The 12,213-nt window shown below is 39.1% G+C and overlaps 1 protein-coding gene across 1 annotated transcript in view; it reads right to left on the reverse strand.

Annotated features, from left to right (window-relative positions):
- Positions 1 to 11,964, reverse strand: part of AVL9 (AVL9 cell migration associated) — a 61,418-nt gene extending 49,454 nt beyond the window's left edge. The window contains exon 1 of the mRNA XM_008686557.2: positions 11,656 to 11,964. Within this exon, the coding sequence (XP_008684779.2) occupies positions 11,656 to 11,748 (93 nt within the window). The 5' untranslated portion in view covers positions 11,749 to 11,964. The remainder of the gene's footprint in view (positions 1 to 11,655) is intronic.
- Between the last annotated feature and the right edge of the window lie 249 nt (positions 11,965 to 12,213).

The following is a 12,213-nucleotide window of genomic DNA, read 5'->3' on the forward strand; positions in this document are numbered from 1 at the left end:
TAAATAAAATCTTTAAAAAAAAATACATTACATAAATCTAGAACTCCTACATTATCCTAGATTCCAAGTAAAATAAATGCTTTGGTCATATAGTACAAATGTGTATAACTACATGGAAAAAACCCAACTTTCATGAACTTAAACCTGATAATTAAAAAAAACAATCACTTAAATTTTAAAGTAAAACGTTGTTATATTTGTAATATCTCTAAACTGGGAACAACAAGTCGCATGTCCATTAACAGGAGAAAGGGTCAAGGATGGCATAAATATACAGAAACTACCGACAACACCAACATGGATCGATCTTAGACATAACACTAAGTGAAACAAGTCAGACACAAGGGACACAAATCTATGGTGACATAGGTCAGAATAGTGGTAACCTTCAGGCAAGTAATGACCAGGAGGGGGGCCTCCATGGATCTTCTGAAGTGCTGGAATTCTGTCTCTTGATCTGAAGGGTGATTACACAGGTGTGTGTGTACCTAAAAGTCAATCAAGCTGCACCCATAAGTTGCGTGTACTTTACTGTTGATAAATTATACCTTAAGAAAATAAAATACTGCTAAACAGCAATTTCCTTATCTATAAAAGAAGATTAATACAACCTTGGTGTATTGAGAGGAATAAATGGGATAATAAACACACATTTAACACAGTACTCAGTATATACTAAACATTCCATAAATGGCAGCTATTATTATTGCTAATAATATTTTCATTGAACAGCAATGATAAACCGCATGGTGACTAAACTATATATTGGTATAAGCTCTTATTAGTTTTTTAAATCATTTGTGAAGGCAGGAATTATATTTAGGGCATACTTTATGGAATTTAGAATCTTTGCTACAACTTGTTTACAAAGAGTGGAGTAAAATCACTATACGTAATGGAAATTTATGCTTTCAGCACGTAAGTTATAGAAGCACCCAAGAGATGTCTGGGTTTTTGTATTAAGCTATAGCTTTTATGTTTCTGAAGATACCATGCTTATTTAACACAATACGTGAAGACAGGACATAAAAAACGATTGAGCCATTGTTTCTTTGAGCTATTCTTTTTTTCTCAATTATGCAGTTTTAAGGCTTAATACTGAAAGACTGCAAATGGAGAATTTTTCCTAAGTTCTAGCTCTGGACAAGTAGGAGTTTAAACGAAGAAAATCATATGAATGATAGTTTTTGAAATAGCCCCCCCCTTTTTAAGATTTTTATTCATTTATTTGAGAGAGACAGAGACAGAGCGTACAAGTGGGGGGAGGGAGAATTTTGTGATTTTTTACAAGGAGAAAAAAAAAAGTTTTCTTAAAACCTAAGATTTATATTTAAGTAATCTCTATACCAACATGGGGCTCGAACTCACAACTCCAAGATCAAGAGTTGCATGCTCTATGGACTAAGCCAGTCCTAGAAAATAATTTTTAATTATTTAGATTTGAGAAGTTATTACAAACTAGAAAAGGCAAAGATCTTAAATGTACAGACTTCATCAGTTTGATGATTTCTACAGCTACAGGCAACCATTCCATCAAGACACAGAATTATCATCCCAGAAAGTTCCTCTCTTCAGACTGCTACCAACAAACACTAGTTCTGCCTGTTGAATTGAAGGGTATGTTTCTGAATGTAGGCTCTGATGATGGGTATTTAGCAAATGTTTATTGATTTCATCTTATAATAATATACGTGAAGGAGAATCTTAGAAATCATCTATTTTAAAACCCTCATTTTACAGATGAAAAAACTGAAGTCCATAAACATTAGGCAACTTGCTCCAGGTTACACATCTAATAACCATTAGGGTCAAGCTAAAACTCGGGCATCTTAATTGCCAGATATACTTTGCTATTATCCAAGCAGAGAGTGGTAAAAGAGAATCTATCAGAGCTGAAATTACAAAGGAATATTAGGAATACTATATACAAAGTTCCTCTACAATGGAAGAGATAGGACAAGGATTTGTATAAAACACGGTGGAATTACAGAAACTGGTCTTTTTCTTTTTTTATAAGATCTATTTATTTGGGGGGGGGGCAAAGGGAGAGGGGCACAGAGTCTTAAGCAGACTCTGTGCTAAGCGTGGAGCGCAAAGTGGGGCTCAACCTCAGGACCCTGAGATCATGACCTGAGCAGAAACCGTGTTGGCTGCTTAAACTGAGCCACCCAGGTGCCCCAACACCAGTCTTTTAGATGAGAGGATATAAATAGAACATTATCTGTAGGTTATTGAAAATATATACAAAGATGATACCACAGCTTCAAAAACTATTTTCTTGCAGGAAAAAAATTAGAAACTTTCTAACAAAAGATTTAAATCAATTTATTTTAATGAACACTACTTAGCAATCTTTTATATGTATTTTATTTTTTAACATTTTTATACTGAACTTTTACATGGTAAAAAAGATTTCAACTTTTTTTTTTTTTTAAGATTTTTTATTTATTTATTTAACACAGATAGAGACAGCCAGCGAGAGAGGGAACACAAGCAGGGGGAGTGGGAGAGGAAGAAGCAGGCTCATAGCGGAGGAGCCTGATGTGGGGCTCGATCCCACAACGCCGGGATCACGCCCTGAGCCAAAGGCAGACGCTTAACCACTGTGCCACTCAGGCGCCCCAAGATTTCAACTTCTGGTAGTGTACTATCCCCATCAGAGTCTAACAAATTACTAATATCACCCGTGAAAGCCATGGAGACAGGAACAGGTTTCATTAACAACCCTGCAGTCATTTCCTTATATATAAACACTTAATATATATTGTGACAATGAGCATCAGTTGGATGAAGAAAATGTTAATGCAGAAGACCGTATTTGAAATCTAACCCAAACATACTTTATTCAGAAGTCAGCTTCTGACAATTATCTAGATCACTCTTAAGAATCAGAAATAAGCGAGAAAAGCATCTATCAGCCTAACCAGCTATCATAAAACCAGAAGTCTTTAGGTCTTCTTTAAAACCAATGACTAAGTCATTTTATTTCATACGCAGTTCTAATTTATTTAGAAGATGTGGTCTCCCAGTCTATGGAAGAAAAAAAGCAACAAGTAAGAAAGTAAGGAGGGGAGGCTGAAAACTGCAATGCCATATTTGGGTCAATACTGAAGAGTGCCTGCTAACTTCTCTGTCATCCACCTCTCTATCAAAAGCCCAGATAAGTCAGAAGTTATGTGCAAAATACTCTATTTTAAAATAAACTCAGAATGCCACAGTGACATTTAAAGGCAGAATCATCCAGACTAACTTATAACTTAAATTGTGTTCAGCATGTTCTGCTTCAAAAACCATTTTACCAAGATCTCCGTGAAAAAAACGAAATCCCCATACTTAGGCAAAAAGGAGCAATGATTCCACAAGGATGTTCTTTGTAGCGCTATTCAAAATAGCAAAAAATTGTGGAGTACCAACGAAGTATATAAAAAGGAGGGGCACCTGGGTGGCTCCGTCATCCTTAAGCATCTGCCTTTGGCTCAGGGCGTGATCCCAGCATTGTGGGACAGAGCCCCATATCGGGCTCTTCCCCTGGGAGGCTGCATCTTCCTCTCCCATTCCCCCTGCTTGTGTTCCCTCTCTCACTGGCTGTCTCTCTCTCTGTCAAATAAATAAATCTTAAAAAATAAAAAATAAATAAAAGGAAACCAAATATTTCCAATAAATACTATTTAGCTATTTTAAAATGCTATAATTCAATATTAATATGGAAAGATATTAATGGCACAGTTACATAAAAAGGCAGGTCATAAAATCTGATTACAGTATAAAGTTTTTGGAAAAAGTTATGCATATATTTTTTAAAGATTTTATTTATTTATTTGAAAGAGAGACAGACAGCCAGAGAGAGAGGGAACACAAGCAGGGGGAGTGGGAGAGGAAGAAGGAGGCTCCTAGAGGAGCAGGGAGCCCGATGCGGAGTTCCATCCCAGGACCCTAGGATCACGCCCTGAGCTGAAGGCAGACGCTTAACGACTGAGCCACCGAGGTGCCCTGAAAAGTTATGCATATTTGTAAAAAAAAAAAAAAAAAAAAAAAAAAAAAAAAAAAAGTAACTGGAGACCTGGAAGGATAGTCATCAACAAGGTCTTAAGAGCAGATTTCTTTAGGATATAGGATTTTAAGTGTTAGTTTTTTTTCTTCTCTATATTTTCTCACTTTTTTACTGAGTACATATCATTTCTGATAAGAAAAGCTATTTTTTAAAACAACTGGAATGATTTAAAAATTGCCCAAAATATCAATTTAAATTACATCCTCTAAAAATATCCTACGAACAAACCAAGGTTTTACCCTGATGGTATCTTAACCAAAGAATCTAATAAGGCCAGTCTTTCTCAAAATCAGTAAGACTCCTCTTTCTCCATGTCTTTATCTTCCTCTTGTAGTGCCCATCCCCAGTAGACCAGGGCCCTTCTGCAGACTTCCCTTATCTAGCAAAATCCAGGCTCCTCAAAGGATGTGAATCACATTATACCATAAAGGAGAAGGTTATTCATGAAATATAAGCATTTTACTAGGGAATCAAAGACTTAAGCCAAAGAAATTTAGGCCCTATTTGGCACTTTCTAGCCACCGGGGGGGGGGGTGGATTTTAAGAGGACAAAAGAATCTTCTACGTATTTCTAAACTTCCATTACACAGATTGAAACCCACCCTGGTTAGCTGCGATGCCAAAGACTAAAATAAAACTATTCCACTGCTAAGTTTCCAGCCCTGCAAAGTCAGAGACTTTCATAATTCTGGTATACAAAAGCATGGCTAAAATCAGAAAAAAACCTCTACCAAACTACTCAAGTTCAAGAAATAAAAATGCCAGTGGAGGGCTAGAAAATGAAATCTTGTTTCAGGACAGTTTCTCTGAATAGCTAAAAAGAATCTTTAGATATTATTCCTTCCCTAAGCTCTAACTCCCCAAAAGTTTCTTCTTTCTGTTCCAAAGGGCTTCTATTCCAACAAGAATCACAAACAATACTCCAATGTTTCAGCATGGTCACCACAAGATTCCATCAACAGCAGGCGTCAAAACTACATGCTTGTCAGGCAGCCATCTGTCACCAAAACCTCAATGGGTCAGGACTTGGCACTACCACCCTAACATAAACCAGCCCCCCCCCCAACTTCCTCAACCCAGCCCTGAATCTGCAATGTAACATTCTGCTACTCAGAGATTTTCCCATGATCAGCCCACCTAGACCAAGAGGAAAATGTCCTTTTCTCTTCCCTGCTTCAGTTGCTTTATTCACCTTGGAACAAGTATAAACAGGAGTTCTAGTTCTTTCATAATCTATTTTTTAGAGAAGTACAGCGTGGTAAAACAAGTTTATTCAAAAATTTAAAACTGCTATGTATACAAAACTATGAACTCTATCAGAACAGTGGTAAAAAATCAAGTAATAATTCTAACTTTTTATGATATCACTTTGGAAAATAACAACTCCCTATTAATTTCAGCGTTTAAATAAGTTCCAATCTGGGGCACCTGGATGGTTCAGTCCGTTAAGTGTCCAACTCTTGATTTCAGCTCAGGTCATGATCTCAGGGTCGTGGGATCAAGCCCCAAGTCAGGCTCTGTGCTCAGCGTAGAGTCTGCTTGAGAGTCTTTCCTTCTCCCTCAGTCCTCCCCCATCCCTATAGTTCCAATCTATTTATGAAAGAACCAAAAAAGTTGATATTTGATTATTTTGCCAAAAATCATGCTAATCTGACAAATACAAATACAGTACCTATTTACCACCACAAATAAGGAACAAAAGTCTGGAACACATAATCTATAACAAACTACTATAGATAAGGTATCCATAAATTACGTCACATCAAAGAGTTTTTGTTCTCTTATTATTCCCCCCAGGTATTGCAGGTGAGTTTTTAAGGAAGAGAGTCCTTCGCCAAATGCTAAATTAAAAAAAAAAAAAAAAAAAAACTTCAGGAAAAGTGTTGGAATGGGTAATTGTTTCAAAACTATTTTAAGTGCCATGATAGTACTTTCACTTAAAGTGATCTAAATGTTAAGTATTTCAATAAACCAGAAAAATCATCACTAGAAACTAACCTGTGAACCTATGGAAGAATTCACTCCCATGAATCTAGGTGAAAAATGATCAAGTGATAAAGTTAGATGTTCATTTTAATTTAAATGAAAGAATTTTTCATTTAAGATACATCAGAAGGCCTCAAAGGTGGAAAAAATGCAGGGAACAGGATGAATGACTATCTTCTATGTCTAGTTTGGGGATCTTCAACACAGCTGTATTAGAAGATGGCTTTAACCTTATGGTCTACGTGAAACTACCCGACTCCCTTATCATACCACTATAATAGCACCTTTATAACAGAAGAGTCTACAAAGATTTAGTACTCCTCCCACGTAATCATGCTTATCAAGCCAGCAGAGTGCTGAAAGGCATTATTTTTAAAGAAAAGTTTTACTTCAGTGCACTTCAATGTAAAAATTACAAACTGCAACCGAGTATGGGAATTTTCACTATGAATAATCTCGGGGCATGGAAAGAAGTGATCAACAAGACCAACAGCATTTTGAATACTTGGAAGAGTAGTTTAACAAAGCACTCTCACACAGCTTAAAATAATCTGAAGTCAGAATCACAATTCAATGAGCCATGCACTTTTAATCCTTTACACCTGGAAGTAAAATCTTAAACTGGAGAATAAAGTGATCGATTAATCCATCCTGGGGAAAATCTTATGTAATTATAGCCTCTGAAACACTTGATATGCTGATTAAAGAAACAGCAGTCTCTAGAACATTCTAAGAATTAATGTATGTAACACACTCACTTTCCAGAACCACTGGATTTTGAAGGGTTAAGAAAGCAGAGTTGTAGGACATCTAAAAAGACACTGAGGGGCGCCTGGCTGGCTCAGTCAGAAAAGCATGCAACTACTCTTGATCTCAGGGTTGTGAGTTTGAGCCCCATGTTGGGTGTAGAGATTACCAATAAACTTAAAAAATAAGTAAATAAAAAGATACTGATTTGCAGAAGTGAGGAACATCCTTAAGAGCAAATATAACATACATTGGAAATTGTAGTACACTTTTTTATAATACTCTTCCATCTGGCAAAATCAACAATGTTCTCGATATTTTATAAAAACTAAGAAAAAGTAGGGCTATCAAAAAATGAAAAAACATAGTTGAACTATTTTCCTATCTTTTCCAATACTATTACACAACCACTGGACGCATTAGGTTTCTGGCAAAAGTTTCATTGTTTTTGACTGAACTGACCTGTCAATTTCATCAACCAACTCAGTGGGAGAGTGTGTTTCATTCATTTGCTCTGTTGTCTGAGTGGACTGGCTGTTACCATTGCTATTACCAGTGCTGTTATCAGTGCTGTTACCATTCCCTACACCCAACCTGGCTATACCACAGAGTTTCCAATGAAGGTTTTTCAGATTACACACTCATCCAATCTTAACTCTCTTTAGAGTCCAGAAATCATCTTGTAATTTATCCAACAATCCTTCATTATAGGAATAACAGAAACTTAATAGATTACCAGTAAGCTAAAATTTTTCTCTAATAGTAAAAATTCTATAATTAAATGTTTGACTCTTGTAAAAGCTAGAGAATACTCAGTATAAATCTAAAAATCACCTTTTAACTCACTGTGCAATTTGACTTTGACTAGATATAGCAAATTGTTTGATTTGCAAAACGAGGTTCTTAGGTCTTCATTTTCTGCTATACGAGACGTAAGTGTAATTTTTAAAAGCTGCTTTCAGTTAGTAGTAAGAAAATAACCTGTTGGGAATGCAAACTGGTGCAGCCACTGTGGAAAACAGTATGGAGCTTCCTCAAAAAATTAAAAATAGAACTACCATATGATTTAGTAATCACATTACTGGGTATTTACCCAAAGAATACAAAAACACTAATTTGAAAGGATATAAGAACACCTATGTTTACTGCAGCATTACAACAGCCAAATTATGGAAGCAATATTGATAGATGAATGGATAAAGAAAATGTGTTACGTATATAATGGAATATTATTTAGCCATAAAAAAGAATGAACTCTTGCCATTTGCAAAACATGGATGGAGCTAAAGTGTATAATGATAAGTGAAGTAAGTTAGACTGAGAAAGACAAATTCCATATGATTTCACTCATATGTGGAATTTAAGAAACAAAATAAAGGAGAAAAAAAACCCCAAGAAACAGACTCTTAACTATAGAGAACTGATGGTTACCCAAGTGGAGGTGGGTGAGTGTATGAATGAAAACAGGTAATGGGGATTTCACTATACTATACATCTGAAACCAATACAACACTGTATATTAACTATACTAGAATTAAAAACTTTAAAGAAAAATAAAGAACCTATGTTGCATTTCTCATCTTTCAATGCACTGTGGCAGAATCCTTTACATTTTCTTCCATTCTATCAGCAACCCATATGAACAGACACTACTCAACAAGAATATTTATTAAAAAAATAATTGCCCTGGTCTGTGAAACATCATGTGGATTACCAAAAAACACACACACACACACACAACAAGGCATGTATTTGCCCTTTCTACTAAGAGCCTACAACCTAAAAGTGCTATTAAAATAAATACGATTGATTACGAAGGCTAGGGACATCTGGGTTTCAGTGTTAGTGCTAAGAGTCTCCCTTAAAATTTTGTTAGGCTCCTCAGAACTCTCAACTAAGGCCTGACTTGTTGGGCTTCCTTGTTCTTCTCTGCATTATTTAATTTCAGCAAGAATCCTTTTAGCTGGGTATAGCTAGAAACCCCCTTCACCTGTGAAGTAATAATTTCCATCCATTGACTCCCCCACTCTACTCTTTGGCCATCGATGCCTCCTTTCCTTGTCTTCAGTGTTGAGCCCATGTGCTCACTTCGGCAGCACATATATGGAGTTGAGCCCAGTTCTTTTTTTTTTTTTATTTCATTTTTTCAAAAAAGATTTTTAGAAATCATTTATTTTTGTGTGTGAGAGAGCGCACAAGCAGTGGGAGTGGCAGGCAGAGGGAGAAGCAGGCTCTCTCCCAAGCAAGGAGCCCAAGGGACTCAATCCCAGGACTCTGGGATCATGACCTCAGCAGAAGGCAGACACTTAACCCACTGAGCCACCCAGGTGTCTCGAGTTGAGCCCAATTCTATACTGAGGTCTCGTTTCCCTATTACAACAGCTTTTCTGAATAAAATGTTTTTATTGCTTTAACTATTGTCCAGTTCTGGTTTTTCTGATAGCACCAAACTAGCTAAGTGTTAAGCTGCTTCACCTTTTTGGGTTTCAGTTTACTCATCTGTAAATTGAAGGGAGATGGGAGTAGAATGAACTCTAGGGACCCTTGCCAGGTCTAAAATCCTCATGAAGAAATCTGGTATAGGAAAATGAGGTACAGAAAAATTAAACGATTTGGACTTGCTTGAGGTCATGGGAACTGTGAGGCCCAGATGTCATCCAGGTCTGGTTCCCAGCACAGTGTTCATTTAACAAAACCAGCTGTCTTTACCTCAACGCCGAAACCAAAAGCTAACAAATCCAGTGAAACGCCATGGCATCCAGAGTGCTACTTCAGCTGAAAGTGCCTCCTTCATCTTACAATCTGTTGTTCAGCTTTACTCTCTAAGCAACATTACATTTGTTTCCTAAAATAAATCATTTTTCCATCTGGGAATATAAGTGATATTACTTTTGACAATAAAACTGGTATAAAACAATCTTGAATTTAGATGACAGCAAGAATTAAAAGATTTTATTCTTTCCTAAGATATTTCCTTGGGTTTTTTTGAGATTTATTTGAGAAAGAGAGAACGAGAGCATGAGAGAGAGCACGGGCATGAGAGAGACTCCTAAATGCCACATGGCTCAGCAGAATGAAACATATGACGCCAGAAGCAATTCTACATCTGACTCCAGGACTGTTTTGCAGTGTGACCTCAGTAAGATCAATTTACTTCCTCCAAGTTTCAGTTACTTCACCCATATCCGAAGTGAGTTATACAGTGAAAATTAAGATCAAAGATGTGAAATTTTAAAGTACTAAAATCTTTAAGAAACAAAACAGGGGCGCCTGGGTGGCTCAATCGTTAAGCGTCTGCCTTAGGCTCAGGTCACAATCCCAGGGTCCTGGATCAAGGATCGCACTCCAAGCCCCTCATGGGCTCCCTGCCCAGCGGGAAGCCTGCTTCTCCCTCTCCCACTTCCCTCTGCTTGTCTTCCCTCTCTCATTGTCTGTCAAATAAATAAATAAAATCTTTTAAAAAATAAACAAAGAAAAAAAGAAACCAAAAAACCCAGACTCTTATCTACAGAGAACTGGTGGCTACCAGAGGGGAGATGGGTGGGGGGATAGGTGAAATAGGTGGAGGGAATTAAGAGTATACCTATGGTGGTGAGCACTGAGTAATGAAGAGAACTGTTGAATCACTGTATTGGACACCTGAAACTAATGTAACACCAATAATTACACTGGAATTAAAATTTTAAGAAGTATTAAAAATCTAATGAACACAGTGTTTGCATGCCATGATACAATCTCAAATATCCACCCTCTTACTTCTAAATATAGGGCCACATTTTAAAAACTTATATTCTATTGCTGCTGCTTGGAATTTTTTTAATACCACACTAATGCCACTTCCTCCTAAGTGTTCTATGCCATTTTCCCCCTGAGAGACAAGGAACAAAATACCATACTTTAAAGTTAAGCAGTGGTTAGAACACATACAATCATAACCATTTTTTTCACTCCACTTTCCTATTATCGTCCTCTAACAAATTTAAATTTTGCCAGTAAAAGTCTACTAAAATGTTATTTTCTGTGAAACGCAAGAAAAGAAATGCTACATTACCTAGTAGTAGCAGTATTTTTAACACATTTCAATTTCCTGTTCACCAGCATTATGACATCATTGCTTTCCAGTGTTTGGGCTCATTAAATAATTGTTTCTATTTTGTTCCCTTACCTCCAATGTATATACTGAAAACGTTCCATTGTTCCTGAAGACACGTAATAAAAATGACTTAGTATCTGCACACTCCTTTGCCAGGTAAATACTCTTATCGCAACTGAACTGGAAGGGTCAATTTCTCACCAAAAGGCAAGATCTGGACAAGATCAAATAGCAAAAGCAATGCCCAGTGGGAAGGGGGGGAGGAGTCAATACACCACCCAAACACGACGGATTCTAGGGCTTCCACAGATAAACAAAGGAAGTTGATTTTCCCACGACGCCGCCTGGGCTTCAACCAACTCTAGGCATTTGTGTGGAAGCCCACTGCGCTCATTACCTTGAAAACACAGTCCAAGTACTGAATTCTTCTAAAGGCTCCTATGATAGATGGACACTCAGAAAGTCAATGGAGGCAGGGATGAATGAGGAACTGTCAGGCTGACCTTCCATTCCTCCTCCCACCCCACCAAAGAACCTAAACACCTACCAACCCCAACATACCGACACAGAACTCCTCCGCGGCTCAAAACACAATTTAAGGGGCAGGAGAAAGGGAGTGTGGGGAATGGGCTTCAGGTGCTGCGAGTGCGAGGAGCAGGTGTGAAGTTCAGAAGGGCAGGGGGCGCTTAAGGCAGCAAGGAGCCGAGCGGAGGGGAGTGGGCACCAGCTGCGCGCGACCTCACGAACGGCCGGGGGCGGGTTCGAACCCCTTCCTCACCTGGCAGCCCTTCTTGTGATGAAAGCCGACCACCACGATGTGCAGTACGGGCCCCCGGGGGGTGCCATCGCCTCCCCGCCCGGCCTTCTCCATGGGCGGCCGCCGAGGGCCCGCAAGCCGACGACTTCAACCGCCAAGGGCGGCAGGCCGGCTACCCCGCGGTCCCCAGGAGGACGGCGACCAGCGGGTTTCAGGTGTCAGCGAGGGCGCCGCATGAGGGCCGTACAAGGGGCCCGGAGGAGGCCGAGTCTCCCGCAGCTCCGCACCGCCCCCAGGGCCGCTGCCGCGCTTCCCTCATCCGCTTCCGCAGCTTCCGGGCTGTCACCTGATGCGGCGGCTGCCGCCGGCGAGGAGGGGCGGGGTAGGACCCGGAGGGAACCTGACGGGGCGGGGCCCGGGATATGGGGCGGGGCCCGAGGGGAGAGGGCACGGGGCCGGAGGCGGGGCCGCATGGCACCTCTACCCCTTGCCTTTTCGGTGCGACCTTAACCCGCTTCCTCCTCCTTTGCCCTCTGTTTTTCCTCTTTAAAGTCTCCGCCTCTTCCCTCCTCTTTCTTT

This window comes from Ursus maritimus, unplaced genomic scaffold (genome assembly GCF_017311325.1).
Source record: "Ursus maritimus isolate PB19 unplaced genomic scaffold, ASM1731132v1 scaffold_3, whole genome shotgun sequence".
Taxonomy (NCBI): domain Eukaryota; kingdom Metazoa; phylum Chordata; class Mammalia; order Carnivora; family Ursidae; genus Ursus; species Ursus maritimus.